Source organism: Amia ocellicauda, chromosome 1 (assembly GCF_036373705.1).
Source record: "Amia ocellicauda isolate fAmiCal2 chromosome 1, fAmiCal2.hap1, whole genome shotgun sequence".
NCBI lineage: Eukaryota > Metazoa > Chordata > Actinopteri > Amiiformes > Amiidae > Amia > Amia ocellicauda.
This window is the reverse complement of record NC_089850.1, coordinates 24,688,945-24,709,267: the sequence shown is the minus strand read 5'-3', so window position 1 is coordinate 24,709,267 and position 20,323 is coordinate 24,688,945. Positions and strand designations below refer to the sequence as shown.

The window sequence follows — 20,323 nt, the reverse complement described above, 5'->3', positions numbered from 1 at the left end:
TTTCCTGTAAGAGTGCTTTCTGCACTCAATTGTTGCAAAATGCCACAAACCACCCTCATAAAACACTTATGTTTCAGTAGGAATATTAATCAAGCATAACCAGCATATCGTAGAGTAAGATAGAGCACAGCAGTTTAAAACAAGCTGGTTAGTGTTAATATGAATTAAATTATTGTACTCCAAAGAATGTCATTTATCTGCAAAGGTTGTAGTTAATTATATAACCCTAATGGTAATGAAATAGACATCCTATTTGCTCTGCTCTATATTTTTAAAATAACAGAAACAGATTTATCATTTTCCTTTAATGGTCATCTTATTAAACCTGAAAATAATGGAGCATTTTGACTGGTAAACTGGTATGTTTAGGAAGAGATCAAACACCTTGGTTTTGCTTTTTTGCATTTGTCAACCAGACCCTGAATACCAAAGATAAACTGTCATTGCAAAAACCACATACTTCATCTCATGCTTTCCAAATGAACCACTGCTTTCAATTTAATGATAAGTTTAACATTTATACACGCATACCTGTGCACACGCATACAGATTTAGTTGAATGTAATCACACCCTTAATTTGAAACAATTTGGTTATTCTTTGTTTAATATTATTAATTAAACTATACTTATTTATCAAGTATACCTTTTCATAATGTATTTAACAATAAATTTAGGACAAGCTGTTCCCAAACTTTGGTCTGCCACTCTTTTGATTTTGAAATTATCTGTGTTTTCTCTATTCCAAACATCAGCCACAGTGGTAGTGGCATTCAATAACTTATTTACTACTTTGATGGGCTGTAACCATTTACTACTTTGATGGGCTGTAATCGTACCGTGCATTAATTTCTTGCATTATGAAGCTAAACATACTATGTTTACCCTCAGAGTACTAGGCTCACAGGGCCTGCTGTACACGTCAGGCCTAGAGCGCTCTCAAACAAATCACAGCGCTTGATATAGTGCAGCAAATTACTTAATTTTACATACATAATAATCAGAATCATATGAAGACTATATATCACAAGAAACAGAAGACACTGACATTTTTTCATTCTTCTATAATTCATTTATTTTTGGAATGAATACAGAAATGTGCATTAGCAAAGAAACTAAAGTTATACAGATGCCATTTCTATTCTCAAAACAACACCATTTTCAAAAATAATCTGGTTTAAAAACACTTAGTCATATATATACTAATCACCAGAATGTTCTTTTTAAACTACAAAAAAACACAGATGTTTACAAATATTTGTTCAAGAGATATAATCAGTTTTGCAAAGAGTGCACCTGTCTAGAAACAAGTAAGAATTACACGGCAAAACAACAAAACTGAAACTAATCGGCTGGTCGGCTTGTGCTGTGTGTTGAATAAATATAAAAGCATCTTCAAATGTACAGATTATTATTGTGGTTGGCATTATCACTACCAGGAATATTTCATAATAGTAACAAATAATAAACGTACATTGCTTACTTTGCATTGATTGTAAATGTGTGTGTTTGGCATGTGTACCATTAGTCATTACTACAAAGAAATTTATACTTTTCAAAATTCTTATTTATTAATTTATCTTTCTTTGTTTGCACAGAGTTTTTTTGAAGGCCAATCTGCTTCGTGGGATGTAGCAAAAAAGGAACAGAACAGAACAAAGAATCGTTATGGAAACATTATTGCATGTAAGTCTGACTGTTTTTTTTTAGAAAGTCTACACCCCCTTTAAGTTTTCACGTTTTGCTGTGTCAATGCCTCAGAGTTTCATTCATTTAAATGGAGAGTTCCCCCACCCCCACTATTCTACACAACATACTCCACATTTTCAAGAGGAAAAACATTTGTATTTTTAAAAACATCCAATTACGAGTCTAACTCCTTGTTGGAAGCACCTTTGGCAGCAATTCCAGCTGTGAGTCTGTTGGGATAGGTCTCTACCAACTTTGAAAACCTAGGTTTAGCAATATATTTGATCATACTTCTTTACAAAGCTGTTCAAGTTCTGTTAAGATCCTTGGTGTGTGTTGATGGATAGCAATCTATAAGACATGCCACAGAGTTATGACTGGATTTGGGTCAGGGCTCTGACTGGGCCGCTCAAGGACATTTACCTTAGAAGGGGCTATAGTAACAATTCAATTTTGACAATAACTTCACTGCATTTAACTTGACAAAGAAAACTCAAGTAATTAACCTGTTACCTATTGATTCGACAACTTCAGTCACAAAAGCAGTGACACTCTTCAGATTCATTTAAACATTTTACTGCCTAGCTATGCTCTGCAGAAATAATAGTTAAAGCACCATTTCAAAGGATTCATTATCTAGCATCTTTCAGTTGTGCACATGTTGTTCAAGAACTTTCTATATACTTCACAAAGTGATTGTTAATTATTTTTGTATGTGTACACAATTAGTCAGAAGATGGTGTTAATTATTGTTAAGGTGCATTTCATTGACAACTTGATTTTTCGAACTCTTATATATGTAGAAGGGCCTTATAATATTTATTATTATTATTTATTTATTTATTTATTTATTTATTTATTTATTTTTCTTGGCAGACGCCCTTATCCAGGGCGACTTACAACATAAGTGCTGTCAAGATGTAGGGTCACAGTCAAGGGCTACGTACAGGAAAGGGAGCAAGGAGGAAAACAATCAAGAACGCGAGAAGCATAATAAGAACTGTGAAGTGCTATCTAGCAGGGATATAGGACTAATATTACAAGTACAGTCTGAAAAGGGGCCAGGGGTGAGAAGGAGCGGGCTCTTTGTTGATTGATCTTTAAGTATTATGTTCTTTCTTTCTATTTGCAGATGATCACTCTAGAGTTATCTTACAACCAATGGAAGATGACCCTTCCTCTGACTACATTAATGCCAATTATATTGATGTAAGTTTGGCTTTTGCTCCTCTTTTAGAACATCTTCTCTTCTGTATGTGATATTTTGGCATGCTTTGTCTAAAATATAAATACAGCTTCTTTTTTACTTGTTCTAAGTGCTTGTACTCACTGACATTGTTGTGCTTTTTTTCACACTGGCTTTGATTTGGGCTGTAGATTTGGCTGTACAGGGATGTAAGTATCACTGTAGGAGAACAACTACACATCACTTTATTGTAATGTTAAGTTTGTTTTTCTACTAACATCAGTTTGGAGGTGCATGAGTTTATTTTCCCCTTCATTCTTCTATTCATATGCTTTTACATTTCAATTATTTCATGCTCGTAAACATTGTGTTTTTGCTGGTTTATAAACTAATATGTCATAGTTTAAATGGAAGACATTGTTGTTGTTTTTTGTTCTTTTTGTTGTTGTTTTGCCCCTCCCCCACTTTCCCTATTGACCCAAGAAATAATATTCCGTGTTTCGGGAAAAAATAGCTTGCATAGTAGCTGCATTCCATTCTAATATTTTAATTTAAGATAAGATACTTTCTAAATGTATTACAGGATTAAATAAAATACCAAAATTGCTGATAATAATGTCTTACTAGCATTAACTATATATCATCCAGAGCTGCGGCTATATGTTTGTATATTGTTATTTGCCCCAGTTCCTATAATTTGAAGAATATTATATGTCAATATTATTAAATGAATCGGATTTGCTCGTGATTTGTTTGGGGGTATCAGCTGAACAACCTCTTGGTCTTTCTACATATCTCATCAAATACCTGTTTTTGTGGAAATCATAACTAGTAATCCTGGCAGGTGTTTTAGCCTTATTGTATATCAGTATATTTTGTTTGTTCTTGTTATGCAAGTTTTTTGGTGATATGCTTTATAGTAATGATTTTTTTTTTTTTTTTTAGGGATACCAAAGGCCAAGTCATTACATTGCTACTCAAGGTAAGAAAAAAACAAGACAACTTTACTTCTATATTGCTTCCCCCTCAGGTAATAGTTACTATAAATGAAGGGCCCAGGAAACAATGAAAAGTGTGAAAGCTGAAGGATACCAATTAACACACCCATGTCTTTTTTTTTTCTTTCTTTTTTAAACCTCATAAGGCTTCACTGATAAGTTTATTGTATTGGAAAAAGAAAACAAATGATACACTCAACAACACTTAAGTCTTTCTTTTATATTGCTTACTCCTCTAAGTAACTGAGTTAATCAACCCTTTGACACGTACGGTGGCATCCATTGTTGACTGGTCCCACTGGTGCATCAGATAATGCACTTAAAATGTGATTTAAACACACAATACCTTAATACTTAATACACTTAATGTTATTTATTGGACAACATACAAAATGTGATTTCCAAACTATATAAGAAAATTAAATTGAGAATATTTACAAAACAAAACTACAGTTAACTACACTGTAAGATAGAATTTGTCAGTGGAATATAAATCTTTACCTTTTCGCAGGTCTCTCTTTCTTATTTCTTTAGGTCACATTTATATAACATCAGCCATGTTTGTGCTGGTCTAGTTTGTTTGAACTGTGAATGTGCAGTAGCTTAATACCGCATTGGTCCTTGTAATGTACATGTCTAAAATGTGTGTTTGATCATAACACGAAGGAGAAAATAAAAACAAATAACACTATTGTAATCAATAAACATCGGTTTACATCAAATTTGTCTCTGGTTTTGCCAGCTATTGAATGGATTTTCCAGATAAGGCTGGTTTCCATGGGATCACTGGGATCACAAAATCTTGACTGACAGAATGCTTACAAATTGCAAGCTCTCAAAATGTACCAGACCCTGGATTAGCTTTTTAGCTTAGCCACAGTGGGAGTGGGAGCAAATCAAATGGGAAGAAACCTAGACACATCTTGTTCAGTCCTCCCCTTTTTGAAGCTAACCTCAATGATGCATTCAGTATGGAAATGTACGCTATGAAATGCAAAAAAGGTACCAAAATGCAGCTTGCGGTTTGACAGTAAAATACATTTTTATAAAAAAGAAAATTGAATTATAGAAGAAACTGTGATTTACAGCACACATTGCAAAATTCACTCTTAGGCCCAGCATAATGATGATGTTACAAGGAAGAATGCTAAATCACCTTCTTATGTTTAACACTTAACTTTAAATGTGTATATTCATGTGCATCAAAGAACATTATAAGGTTACTTCCATTGATATTTTTAGCATTATGTCTGTTTCCTACATCTAGGTCCAGTACATGAAACAGTGTATGATTTCTGGAGGATGATCTGGCAAGAGCAATCTGCTTGTGTTGTAATGGTTACAAATCTGGTTGAAGTAGGACGGGTAAGTCTTAGATGTTCTGTTTAACTCCTGTAGCTTTTTACTAAACTAATGCAAACATGCAATCAAGTCCATTGATTTTAATTTGTGTGTCTTGGGTGCATCAAAGTTGATCTGACTGGACTCTAGATGTATACACATTACTTTGTGACCAATCAGTTTTGGGGGGATGTAGAAGGAGTCTCTCTAAAAAAAAAATGTATTTCCTGAAATTGAAATGTGCAAAGATGCAAGGATGTGATACAATGCACAGTCCCAGATTAATACAAAACTTTGGCTGTTGCAAAATGATAAACCCAGTATTTGATGTTGGGTTTCACTGTGTAGAAACAAGAGGCATCTGGGGGAAATCTAAAGAACAAAAGCATCCATCAGGTACAGGGCTTGTAATTTTTAACAGGCAGGTGTGACATGACATAGGACTCAAACATGTTAAAAATGACAATACAAAAGAGAACAATAATGTTGGCTAATGGCTTTTTTATTTTTTCCTCATATAGGTGAAATGCTACAAGTACTGGCCTGATGATGCTGAAGTCTACGGAGATTTCAAAGTCACATTTGTGGAAGTTGAGCCGCTTGCAGAATATGTTGTTCGAACATTCACTTTGGAGAGGGTGAGCAAAGCATCCTTCAGCTTATTTTATGATTCAAACATTTTCCAGATTTTTTTGTATCTGTCTACTAAGTGATTGACATTAGGACTTATTGTCACTTGTTTGTTTCTTCAGTAAATACCAGAAATGTCCTTTCACCTGTTTAACATTTGTTACAAGTGGCAGTAAATTTTGTAGTATTGAAGTGAATTAAATGTATAGTAGTGGAGTTCATTTAGAGACTGCATCTAACAATGGCATCATTCATTTTTGTTGTTATTGATGTTATTTTCTAGAGAGGTTTCAATGAATTGCGTGAAGTAAAGCAATTTCACTTCACTGGATGGCCTGACCATGGTGTCCCTTACCATGCAACTGGTCTGCTGTCTTTTATACGACGTGTCAAGATGTCTAACCCTCCTAGCGCTGGGCCTATTGTTGTTCACTGCAGGTAATAGTGGGTCATTTCTATTTTAATAATATAAGTGAATTGTAAAATAAGAAAGTACTGATGATGGCCATTCGGTCATTGCTGTGGTTAATGTAGACCTGTGGCTGTTCAGTTTGTCTATTTTTACCTTATGTTTAGTATACATTAAAGAAAAGAATGTGTGTGAAACTTGCAGCCTTTAAAATTAGCAAATGTTATGTTTTGAGACACCTGTGTAGGATGTGGTTTTCTATATGGTTATGTGTTTGTTTTTCTTTTTTTCGTATTTGAGTTGTGTAACATTCAATCAGCATTTTTTTACCATGCTAACTGTTAAAAAATAAATAAATAAATGCCTGCATGTGTACAACACTTACTTTTAAGGTCTAAAACAACAACAATATGTATCTATTAACCATAATCTCTAATTTGCTAGTGCTGGAGCAGGACGAACTGGCTGTTACATTGTTATTGATATTATGCTGGATATGGCTGAGAGAGAGGGAGTCGTGGATATTTACAACTGTGTGAAGGCCCTGCGATCTCGTCGAATAAACATGGTTCAAACCGAGGTAGGGTTTCCTACAGGTTTATGTTTCAAATGGTTTTCAGTGCTGATTACTGGTTCTAAAAACATTACTTCTGCTTTTACATATATGTATACATACTTATTTTTATTTAATTTTTTACAAAGGAGCAGTACATTTTTATCCACGATGCAATTCTGGAAGCATGCTTGTGTGGGGAGACGGCCATTCCAGCCTGTGAATTTAAAGCTACTTACTATGACATGATCAGAATAGACTCTCAAAGCAACTCCTCTCACCTTAAAGATGAATTCCAGGTAAGCCTGTAGTTATGGAAGCATGTAATTGATTTTAGGGCTAAATATTATAGACATGTATCTTTAAATTTATCTGTGTTCAAAAAATATTTAAAAACAATTTAAAAGTGCTTTCTATACCTTCATTTCTGTGGAATTTTGTTAATGTTTTAGAAGGGTCGTTGTAAAACCCACATAACAAAAATAAGTGAATGATGCCATGGAAGAAATTAAAAACAATAATAATAATTAAAAAAAAAATCAATAATATAAAATAATTGAACGTATCAAATATGATATTAACAAGTGTTTGTTTTGCAGACACTGAATTCTGTGACCCCTCAACCCCAACCTGAAGACTGTAGCATTGCTCTCCTGCCTAGGAATCATGAAAAGAATCGCTTCATGGATATGCTCCCTCCTGACAGATGCCTGCCTTTTCTTATTACAATTGATGGAGAGAGCAGTAACTACATAAATGCTGCCCTAATGGATGTAAGTGTCTTTTTGATATATAGGTGTTACATAGTCATGGATATTTGGATTTCTGTATAATTGTATATAGAAATAGAAAGCTAGAGACAAATCCAGGTATATCTATTTTTTGTTCTTTTAACTGTGTAGAATTAGTTACTCTTTTTGTTGGATCTCTCAGCTGCGTTCTGGCAAACCCTGAATTGCTACTGTTATTTATTGTTTCATCATTTGAAAGTTATTTAAATAAGGTAAGGCAATAATAAATTGACTTGGTAAACACCTGTTTGTTTGTTTTTAACTAATCTTTAAAACCATCATCCAAACATTTGTCAATTTCTTAAGATAGATATACATATCTATATTTTAAATTCAGTTTATTTTTTATATATGCTCTACATGCAAATGTTATAATTCTTCAAGATGGCTTCTCATGTGGTTCTAAATTCAGTTCTGTATTTCACATTTGGGTTGTCAAAAATATGAAAGTCCAAAGAACTTTTAGCTTTAGTTTTTCACAGTGCAGAGGTAAGTGTTATATCAGTATATCATACTCATACATTATTATTTTTTTTCAAAAAGCTGGAATAAATTAAATGACTGACCATTTTAAAAATGTAGGAAGACAACTAAATGCATACATCCACAATTAATTTTTTTCATTTTTTTAACTACGGAAATTCCATCATTCATGAACTCATCAATACTTTTCCACATAGAATATCACGCATTAACATTTAGTTAGTTCAGCTATTCTTAAGACTGTCTAGTATGCACTCATCAGTTAACACAAATTTAGGAGCTTCCACTCACAAATGAAATTTGTTGCCATGAACAATGTCAGTGCAGCTCATCCTGAAATGGCTACGATAGTATTTAGCACAGCTGCATCAAAGCACACTTGCTTTGCTCGTGTTTGATATATTTTCAGTTATCAATCATAAAGTTCAATTAGCAGTTGTAGTAATAGTTTATATTTTACCTTCATCATATTTAATCATGAGTGACAATATTAAAATGTGGAAAGTTTGGATCCCTATGTGAGCCCATATTGGCCCTGTGCTGAAAAGTAACACTACACCACATAAAGTTCTGCACTGATGTTGTTCAGCACCTCGGAAACGGCACATGGCTCTACGCAAACCTCAAGACACAGTGACAAGAATGATCTAAATGTGCAGACACAGATGTTTTCATTGCCAACATTTATTACATGTAGTTTTTACATGCAGTTGTAATTGGAGCAAAATGTGCAGTGTACAATTGTTAGTTTTATTTTTGGGTAATACAAGTTTATTCATACACTTTACAAACTCTTGGACTTTTTCTAACCAAGCCGTCAGAAGAATACCAGGTAATTTCTGAACTTTTTGTATTATTTAATATATTTTTTTATTAAACTGGATTTGTTTCATGGCTTAAGTAATACATTAGCACATTTTACTTTAAACAAAAAACATTTTTCTGTAGCATGTTTAAACTGGCTTTTTTCCATTTCTTGATTCATAATCTTGTTATTTCTAAAGAGTATTTGAAATAGTACAATTGTGATTTTAAATATGCAGAGTTGCTTGCATGGTCATTTATTCACACCTTTCATATGATATGTTTAATACTGATCTAGTTATAACAATGTGATAAATGTAAACTTGCACATTGTTATTAATAATATTTGTTTGTTCTATCAGTTATCATTAAATTGATTTTTGTTTTAGAGCTACAGACAACCTGCTGCCTTTATTGTTACACAACACCCTTTGCCCAACACTGTAAAGGACTTCTGGAGGCTAGTATATGACTATGGCTGCACATCCATGGTGATGCTAAACGAGATAGATCTTGCACAGGTAAGTCGTATAATGAAGTTGTTATTCATCTATTAAGTCTCTTTATGTATATGTGCTGTTTAATCTGTTCCTTTTTGGGTATATCGTTGCATTGCTTTAGTAAATGTAAATAATTAATGGTGTTTGTCTGTTTAACCTGTACTTTGTCTGTATCCCCTAAGATGGGTTGCATGTTGTGCTCTTAAACTATGAACAAAAAATTGCCTAATAAGTATTATTATTCTCATGTTTTAATCTATAGATATAATTTATCATTTACAATCATGTAACATGTTTATTTTTTTATGTTATAAGTGATGACTGTTAAAAGTGTCATTCCACATCTCCGTTTTTTATATGCAGCAACACAATTACTTATTTTATTTAATGATAGAAATCATAGTCAGCTACGGGAGTGCATGTATCATTTCAACTGGACAGAGGAATGTTATAATGCACATTGTACATCAATTACATAGTTTTTTATTCCCTCAAGGGTTGTCCACAGTACTGGCCAGAAGAAGGAATGCTGCGCTATGGGCCTATCCAAGTTGAATGTATGTCTTGCTCCATGGATTGTGATGTGATTAGCCGTCTCTTCAGAATATGTAATCTTACCAGGGTGAGTATCCTTCACCTTGTAAAACATTTTCAATCACTTTTGTCCCTCAGAAACGACTCCTATTCAAATGATGATGTCCTATAGGCAGTTTTATAGAGCAGTGTTGTCTGTGTTGCTGTCCTGCATAAATATGAGCCTGGGGAACATGAATTGAGTTCTGCAAGACAGGATCATTAATCATGTTATGTTGACTTTTTAACTAAAAAGGAAAATAAGTTTGGAATGAAAACTACAGATTTCCTGCAGTTGCTTTAAATGTTGCACCCATTAAGCTATAGATGATATTAATTGTCTTCAGCTATTTTGGATGATTGTTAAGAAGAAAAATTCATTTAAATTTAAGGTTAGTAGACTTGGGTTAAAGCAGGCATCCAATCAGTGACATTCAACATTGTGATGCTGCAGGTGAAATTCTGTGGCAGTGATTTTAGATTTACCCACTTGGCCTGCAATTAAAAAACAGACATAAGCCTAATTTATAAAATAACATTTATATTTGACACGACCAAGTAACATTATATAAACAAGTAAATAATGGGTTTGGCTCAACCCAATCTTGTGTTTATTATGCTAGATTATCTTGGACATAAAAAGGATAGCGTTGGAGAAGCCTAACACAAAATATGTCTTTATGTATACTTGTAGCCACAGGAGGGATATCTAATGGTGAGGCAGTTCCAGTACCTGGGATGGGCCTCTCACAGAGAAGTGCCCGCTTCCAAGCGCTCTTTCTTGAAGATGATCTTGCAGGTTGACAAATGGCAAGAGGAATGCGAAGAAGGAGAGGGACGAACAATTATTCACTGCCTGTGAGTATCAACTGGATCCAGTGTCACCACTACCACCACCACTGAGACTTTGTCCTTGTGACTGAAAAAAAAATGTAATCAGATGTATCTGCCTTTCTAATTCAATAAAGTGACAACAGTATTTCAGTTTTTAACTGGTTTCATTTTTTATAGAGCCCTTATTTTAAAGGACTCAGATAAACCTATCAATATAATAGATAACATTTGCTTTCTTGCTGGAAGTGATTGAACATGTTTTGATCATTTCCAGAAACATTGTATTCTGGAGGGATTTTTATGTAAACACATACCTGTCATTTCAGAGACTATCCAAACATGCTTTTCCTGAAATCATAGAACATGAACTTATGCCCCCTAGCACAGAAGCAACTAATCTAATTATACAGCCACTGCAATAATATACATTATTTATCAGTTTAGTGTTTATTATTCTTATTTCACATTTTCTTATTGTCATTGAAGGATATGTTTGAGAAACAAATGTTGATAGATTTATATGAGCCTTTAAAAAGAACAAAGTGCCATCCAGTTACAGCAGACAAATAGTTTTAGAAGCTCACCATTCTGAATTGTTACTTTTTAAATTGGTTTTATGTCTGTATTTTCCCTGCAGGAATGGAGGAGGACGTAGTGGAATGTTTTGTGCCATCAGCATTGTGTGTGAAATGATTAAGCGGCAAAACGTGGTTGACGTTTTCCATGCAGTGAAAAGTCTTCGGAATAGCAAGCCCAACATGGTGGAAAGCCCTGTAAGTACACAATAATCCAACTAATGAAGTACTGCTGTAGTCCTCCTCTTGAGCAGTGATGATGAAAAATATATTTTCACCTGTTAACATATGGTCCTCACCAAATCAAAACCATGACTTACTCCTCAATCCTAAACACAATTGACACGTCTTCCTTAGCTTGGAGGAAAATCCTCTGTTAAAGACAAAGTCGTCACGTGCTGTAATTGTCAATGTTTATAATTGAATTGATCAGATACCTGAGTTGTACAACTCAAATTTATACATGTAAGAATCTAATTCTTAATTTAAGATGATTGCAGAAGAATGGAAATGTATTCCTACTTCATGCTGAAATAAATCCATCAACAGATCAAAAACATTTGGTTGACAAAATCCTAAAATCAACTTTTTACCCTCTTACAATTTTTGCAAATCATCAGAACTGATAAGTTTTCTCATATACCTTTTTTTAATTAGTAGTAGTAGCATTTACTGATTGCAGAGTCCTCCCCTTTGATATTTTATTGTAGTTTTAAATTGAGGTTTGGGAGGAGTACAGCCCCAATCTCACGCCGACTTCAACCTTCCCAAGCATAAGTATCCAGCAACAAACCACATTTTCACAAACCACTTTTTGTTGCTTTATATCCCTCCTCCACCGAAATCACCACCTTGGCAGCCGCTCCTTGGCTCATTCCCCCTAGTGAGGGGGGTTCCGATGGTCTTGTCCTCATTTCCTCCATTACATTAACATATACAGCTCTGGAAAAAAAAGAGACCACTCCAAGTTCAGAAATCAATGTTAAGTGGTCTCTCCATTTTTTCCAGGAAAAAAAATGTGTGTGTGTGTGTGTGTATATATATATATATACACTCACCTAAAGGATTATTAGGAACACCTGTTCAATTTCTCATTAATGCAATTATCTAACCAACCAATCACATGGCAGTTGCTTCAATGCATTTAGGGGTGTGGTCCTGGTCAAGACAATCTCCTGAACTACAAACTGAATGTCTGAATGGGAAAGAAAGGTGATTTAAGCAATTTTGAGCGTGCCATGGTTGTTGGTGCCAGACGGGCCGGTCTGAGTATTTCACAATCTGCTCAGTTACTGGGATTTTCACGCACAACCATTTCTAGGGTTTACAAAGAATGGTGTGAAAAGGGAAAAACATCCAGTATGCGGCAGTCCTGTGGGCGAAAATGCCTTGTTGATGCTAGAGGTCAGAGGAGAATGGGCCGACTGATTCAAGCTGATAGAAGAGCAACTTTGACTGAAATAACCACTCGTTACAACCGAGGTATGCAGCAAAGCATTTGTGAAGCCACAACACGTACAACCTTGAGGCGGATGGGCTACAACAGCAGAAGACCCCACCGGGTACCACTCATCTCCACTACAAATAGCAAAAAGAGGCTACAATTTGCACAAGCTCACCAAAATTGGACAGTTGAAGACTGGAAAAATGTTGCCTGGTCTGATGAGTCTCGATTTCTGTTGAGACATTCAGATGGTAGAGTCAGAATTTGGCGTAAACAGAATGAGAACATGGATCCATCATGCCTTGTTACCACTGTGCAGGCTGGTGGTGGTGGTGTAATGGTGTGGGGGATGTTTTCTTGGCACACTTTAGGCCCCTTAGTGCCAATTGGGCATCGTTTAAATGCCACGGCCTACCTGAGCATTGTTTCTGACCATGTCCATCCCTTTATGACCACCATGTACCCATCCTCTGATGGCTACTTCCAGCAGGATAATGCACCATGTCACAAAGGTCGAATCATTTCAAATTGGTTTCTTGAACATGACAATGAGTTCACTGTACTAAACTGGCCCCCACAGTCACCAGATCTCAACCCAATAGAGCATCTTTGGGATGTGGTGGAACGGGAGCTTCGTGCCCTGGATGTGCATCCCACAAATCTCCATCAACTGCAAGATGCTATCCTATCAATATGGGCCAACATTTCTAAAGAATGCTTTCAGCACCTTGTTGAATCAATGCCACGTAGAATTAAGGCAGTTCTGAAGGCGAAAGGGGGTCAAACACAGTATTAGTATGGTGTTCCTAATAATCCTTTAGGTGAGTGTGTATATATATATATATACATACATATACATATACAGAGTACTGTGCAAAAGTTTTAAGCAGGTGTGAAAAAATGCTTTAAAGTAAGAATGCTTTCAAAAATAGACATGTTAATAGATTGCATTTAGTTAATTGATAAATATAAAGTGAGTGAACAGAAAAAAATCTAAATCAAATCCATATTTGGTGTGACCACCCTTTGCCTTCAAAACAGCATCAATTCTTCTAGGTACACTTGCACACAGTCAGGGATTGTGTAGGCATATAGTCAGGTGTATGATTAAACAATTATACCAAACAGGTGCTAATGATCATCAATTCAATATGTAGGTTGAAACACAATCACTAACTGAAACAGAAACAGCTGTGTAGGAGGAATAAAACTGGGTGAGGCACAGCCAAACTCAGCTAACAAGGTGCGGTTGCTGAAGACAGTTTACTGTCAAAAGTCAGACACCATAGCAAGACTGAGCACAGCAACAAGACACAAGGTAGTTATACTGCATCAGCAAGGTCTCTCCCAGGCAGACATTTCAAGGCAGACAGGGGTTTCCAGATGTGCTGTCCAAGCTCTTTTGAAGCTCAGAGAAACGGGAAACGTTGATGACCGTAGACGCAGTGGTCGGCCAAGGAAACTTACTGCAGCAGATGAAAGATGCATGATGTTTACTTCTCTTCACAATCGGAAGATGTCCTGCAGTGCCATCAGCTCAGAATTGGCAGAAAACAGTGGGACCCTGGTACACACATCTACTTGCCTTCGTGGAAGTCTTGCGGCCAATAAACCATACCTCAACTATGCATGAAAACACAGGAACTGGGGTGCAGAAAAATGGCAGTAGATGAAAATATTTGGCTGTAGCAGAAGGCAGTTTGTTCGCCGAAGGGCTGGAGAGCGCTACACAAATTAGTGTTGGCAGGCAACAGTGAAGCATGGTGGAGGTTCCTTGCAAGTTTGGGGCTGCATTTCTGCAAATGGAGTTTGGCATTTGATGAGAATTAATGGTCTCCTCAATGCTGAGAAGTACAGGCAGATGCGTATGCATCATGCAATACCATCAGGGAGGCATCTGATTGGCCCCAAATTTATTCTGCAGCATGACAGCGACCCCAAACATACAGTGAAAGTCATTAAGACCTATCTTCAGCGTAAAGAAGAACAAAGACTCCTGGAAGTGATGGTATGGCCCCCACAGAGCCCTGATCTCAGCATCATCGAGTCTGTCTGGGATTACATGGAGAGAGAAGCAACTGAGGCTTCCTAAATCCACAGAAGAACTGTGGTTAGTTTTCCAAGATGTTTGGGCCAACCTACCTGCCGAGTTCCTTCAAAAACTGTGTGCAAGTGTACCTAGAAGAATTGATGCTGTTTAGGCAAAGGGTGGTCACAGCAATTATAGATTTGATGTAGATTTTTCTTCTGTTCACTCACTTTGCATTTTGTTAATTGATAAATATAATCTATTAACATGTCTATTTTGGAAAGCATTCTTACTTTACAGCATTTTTTCACACCTGCCTAAAACTTTGCACAGTACTGCATGTCTATATATGTCTATAGCAATCCATTGCTGGATGAAGGTCTCCCCAAGATGTCTCCACTTGCTTCGATCATATATTAATACAAAAAAGAAAAAAAGAAAATTGTTCATCAAACATTTTGTGTTTGTTTTATTTCAGGAACAATACCGCTTCTGCTATGACCTGGCCCTGGAATACCTAGAGACCTCGTAACTGGATAGCATCTACTAGAAACATACATGTTACAGCTTAAAGAATTTAGAGGGTCAAGTCATAAGTAAAGCACAGTCTTGCAAGACTGATGTTTGATTTTTAAATTTTACATCATTCTTAATATGCTGGGAATCTTAACTATTATAATGTAACTCATTTGTAAAAGTCTACATTGTTCTAAGCAGTGTTCAGTGCCATGCAACAAAGCGCTGACCATAGGTCAGATTTGCTGTACTGTTGTTTTACATTGTTTTAATTATTTTTATATGTGCAGCCATTCTAAAAATAACACTAATGCCAGTGTGTTGCATGCAAAAATGTTTTCTATATTTTGTGTGTGTGTATATACATATATATATATATATATATATATATATATATATATATATATATATATATATGCACATATACATATGAAAAAAATGTTACTCACACGTGGTCTTGGAAAGGATTAGTGCACTCTGTATATGAATCAGTGCTGCAATGTAACATTGGCTTAGTAGCATTTGTATTGTGCAATGATGGCTGATTCATTTTGTTTTCTTTTGTAGCAAATCTAAATCATAAGCCAAAGACTTTTGTGTAAATATGTCTATATGGATAAAGCACACTGTTTGTATTTATTGTTTACTTTTTTGCATTCCTTTTTGAAGGCTAAAAAAACATTTTCATTCTTAAAATCTAAACATTTTTTTTTTTTCTTTCATGTATTAGTATTAGTAGACAACACTTTTTAAGGCTTAGACCTCTATATGTTGCTATAGTGATTTATGTGTGTACATGCTTGTGAAGTTTTTCCATGCAAATAGGTTTTCAGAAGGTCAAAATAGAGACCCCAAAAAAGTTATATATTTTTTTTCTTACAATTCAATGTTTTCACAATTGTATTAGTATTTTGAAGAGAAAAAAAAGAAAACGCAGTATGTGCACAGTATTAGAGGCAGCTTACAGCGGTTTAAGCCAATTCAAGGGAAAAAATGAACAGCCAAGCAAGCTTCAATCATCTGGGGATATAAGTATAAGCATTAATGTAAGCATGTAGGGAGGGAAACCATTTAATTATATGTGGAGTTCTATAATGTTTATTTTTGATGTCTGTAATTGTTGGCTTTGGCTGTACGAAAAAGAAACCATAACTTTGAATTAAAAAATAAATAAATAAATAAATGGTTGTATTGTTATTATTGCTATTTCCATTATTGCTATTGTATTGCTGTTCTTCGCTTGACCTGACTACCTGGCCCTGTAGGATGTGTGCAACAATGGATGACCACCCCAGGTGGCCTCAGCAGGCCAGAGCAGACACCCTAGCATAATATATGGCCTCATTGAACTAACACTTGCTTGCTACCTTTTTGTAAATTTAAGTCCATCCTGCCATCCTATTTAGTAAATTCTCCAATGACTGTCATAGAAGCGGCTCCAAGAGAAAGCGGAATTTGGAATCTTCAAAATTGTGCAAAAACCCACGACTGAAAACAGATTTTTGCAACGGGTTACTTTTGATGTGATTATTATTAATTTTGTTGCAGACACCCTTGTCCAGGGAGACTTAAAAAATATAAGCGCAATACAAAGTGCAATAATACAGTGCAATTCAAGGCATAATACATTTTACAAATTCCAGTTTACACAAGTGTATATGAGACAATATATAAGGTCTTACATCCTAGACTGCAGTGCAGACAAGATGTTAGGTCACAGTCAAGGGCCAAGGGAAATCAACATAAACAAATGAGTACTAGTAAAGCAAGGCAAGTAGTATGACAAAACATAGTATAAGTGCTATCTTACAGGAGAGTAAATGACTAAATGGAACAGTTAAATTAGAGCATTATGGTGCTCTTTAGACATTGTTCACCAGATGGGACATGTCCTTCCACCTTGTAGGGCCGGCTCTGCGGAAATGTCTCCTAAAAATATGATCCAAAGCCTTGGTGTGTTTTGCTGAATTAGAAAAGAAACGAGCCTGGCCATTTAAAGTCGAAAAATTATGTATTTGATAGCACTGCATGCTTGTCATAACACTAAATTCAGGACGTGTGCACAGCAATGGCTAGACAAAACTGCGCCTCCGTCGTATGATTGACTAGCTAGTTGACAGTGCGCATACGTGGTCCCTAAACAAGCTTCCACATGCAGCTTTCCAGACAGTTTATAAGCATGTGTACATGGTGGGAGCTGTAACACATTTTTACCGTTTGTAGATACCATAGTGCTGTTGTGAAGTACAGTCATCACAAAATGAAAGGAGGTCCTTGTTCTTTGAAGAGAAAATAAAGGGGATAGAAGAAAACTTTCTCATGCATGACATGAGTTTAAGATAAATATAGAAATGATAAGATATAGTGATAAGAATAATATAATACAAATTAAATTGATGTAGTGTAGTCTTCATTCTCATCATTAAATTGTTTCTGGCTTACTATGACCGCTTGCCACACACACACACACACATGCAAACCTGCATTCTGGTTTTCTATTGACTAATGTTACTAAAGTACAGTTTGTACAAAGCATAGAAGGGCATGCTCTGCCAGAACCTAATTTGAGTGGTATACCTAATGAACAGCATGTTCAGAGCTCCCCTCTTTGTGTAGTATGCATTATGTTTTTCTTAATCAAGAGCACACATTCAACAAGACAAAGGGATGTCGACTCATCTGTACCCCACTTACACTAGTCTAGTGAACATAAGCAAACAAACTAAGCCACAAAATAAGCTTTTCTGGCCCACTTTGCTATCTGCTAATATCTACAAAGGCTACAATATTAAGTGCTCGATGAACGCTTACATAGTTTTGGAAGTACTACATTGAAAATTATTAGTATTAAAAACATTTTTTTTTGTTATCATGCAGTTATTTTAGCTTTATTCTAACACATGGACAACTTTTCTTGTCTTACTGGTAATTTAACTTGTTTTAAGTCAAAGTTTCTGTATGCCTTAAGCTTTTGTATATTTTGCATGATAAAATATACACATGCTATATGAAAAAAAAAAAAATGACACCTCACTTTAATATAGATTTTTTAGTTTTTATGTAGTCTAAAAATGTATGTTCATAGAATAACATTAGCAAGAACTTATAGTATAGAGAACAATTTATTCATTCATTTAATCAGTAAGACAAGAACATGTCCATAATATTCATAATATATATTGTAAAATATATATACTATAACAGTTTTTCTAACACTGCAGCACATCCTAAACTATGGTAGTTTTCTTCTTTAGTATCTATTATAATTCATATTAAGCAAATATCTATTTTTTTCCCACATATATGTGATTTATTGACTTAATGCTAATTTATCTAATTTAAATTGCCATGTTAAGCCAATGTAAACAACTATTTCCACCTAATTGTATGTCAATTACATTGTGGTGAACAGGTCTGTTTTTTTCTGTGCAAAAAAGGGAGATATACCAAGCTTCACTTGGTTAGAAATGCAACAGGATGTTTGGTGAAAGAAAGGCACAGAGAGAGAGCACTACAGACAGAGCCATATTATTTTCTTTCTTAACTTTCGTTTTATGTTGATTTTGCCTTCCTTTGATCTTTCTTGGAACCCTCCATTACTAAAAATATAACTTTAGATTATCATTTATGAGCTCTGTACACAGTATATATAATTTGAAAGTAGTATTTGATACAATTTTATATTTGCTTACTTGAAAAAAACAATGCCTAATGTATTTATTTATTTAAGTGGGGGATTTCTTTGAAAATAAATTATGGGAAACTGTTTTTTTTATTTAGGGTTTTGTTTATTGATGTATTTTCTGCCTGTAAAATCACTTGCCGATAATTTGAAAAGAAAATGGAAGTGGATGGCAGTTGGATGCTCATTTGTCAGTGTTATTGTATTATCGTTATAATTATTTCGTTATCCTAACCAAAACCTTTAATCATGGGGATAATGTAATAAATGCCAATAACATAAGTTATTACGTTATCGGTAAAAAAGGTGTTACGTTATCAGTAAGGAAATTGTATTATGTTATCGGTAACTTTATTACATTATAAACTGCAAATAATTATGTTATTGTAGAGTTGTTACGTTATCTGTATTTTATTACGTTATCAGTTTAAACACATGCCCCAACCAGGTTGCTTGTCATCACAATCAGTGCAGATTTGTCGAGAGGGCCAAATTGGGCTAAAAACCATGCAGTGTGACTTTATCTTAAGTTAACACTAACCTATATGCGGCTTAATGGCAACTCCTTCTCCCCCAACCCTGAGCACTGAGTAAATAGAATCCACCATATTGACAATTAATATATAGCTCTATATATATATATATATATATATATATATATATATATATATAGCTCTATATATATATATATATATATATATTGCTTTCTTATATTAACAACACTACCTTTAATAATACTATTTTTATGTGTTCAGAACTCTCTCTCTCTCTCTCTCTCTCTCTCTATGCATATATAAAAGGATGCTTCCTGCATTCCGGTTTTCTATTGATCTATAAAAACCTACCTGACCTTCAGCACAGATTTCAATTTAATAAATAATATGAATATGTAAACAAAATCAAAACAGTTATTTTTCCCCATTATCTTTTCATACTACATGTTATTCTGCTTTTTTTTATTGAACTTTTCTTTCAAGGTTAAAGGATAGATTTGACTTGACTCTCCCAAGGTTTGATAGCCAAGACGAGGTTTAGGCCATTATGTGTTTTTTCAGCATAGGAGTGCATATTCTTGGAAATAACCATGATCTTTATTAGTTTTTTTCCTTCATGGTCCTACATATTAGAACATAAGAACAGATATTGTTTGTGGGTGATTGAGGTTGCTCATGCAGATATGAGCAGCATATGAATTTGTAACTTATTTTATATTTATGTATAAAAATGTAAATTAGCATGCATTCTAAATCTGACATGCTGACATATCTAAACAATACATGCTTTAATG

The 20,323-nt window shown here is 34.8% G+C and overlaps 1 protein-coding gene across 7 annotated transcripts in view; it reads left to right on the top strand.

The window, feature by feature from the left end:
* ptprk (protein tyrosine phosphatase receptor type K) overlaps positions 1–16,536 on the top strand; it is a 252,383-nt gene extending 235,847 nt beyond the window's left edge. For all 7 annotated transcript variants that reach the window (XM_066699287.1, XM_066699337.1, XM_066699321.1 and 4 more), the window contains 14 exons: positions 1,597–1,684; positions 2,820–2,896; positions 3,819–3,855; positions 5,139–5,236; positions 5,734–5,850; positions 6,126–6,280; positions 6,696–6,831; positions 6,954–7,103; positions 7,404–7,577; positions 9,272–9,403; positions 9,879–10,004; positions 10,650–10,813; positions 11,427–11,562; positions 15,316–16,536. In XM_066699287.1, coding sequence (XP_066555384.1) covers positions 1,597–1,684; positions 2,820–2,896; positions 3,819–3,855; positions 5,139–5,236; positions 5,734–5,850; positions 6,126–6,280; positions 6,696–6,831; positions 6,954–7,103; positions 7,404–7,577; positions 9,272–9,403; positions 9,879–10,004; positions 10,650–10,813; positions 11,427–11,562; positions 15,316–15,369 — 1,644 coding nt within the window. In that variant the 3' untranslated portion in view covers positions 15,370–16,536. The remainder of the gene's footprint in view (positions 1–1,596; positions 1,685–2,819; positions 2,897–3,818; positions 3,856–5,138; positions 5,237–5,733; positions 5,851–6,125; positions 6,281–6,695; positions 6,832–6,953; positions 7,104–7,403; positions 7,578–9,271; positions 9,404–9,878; positions 10,005–10,649; positions 10,814–11,426; positions 11,563–15,315) is intronic.
* Positions 16,537–20,323: the final 3,787 nt, after the last annotated feature.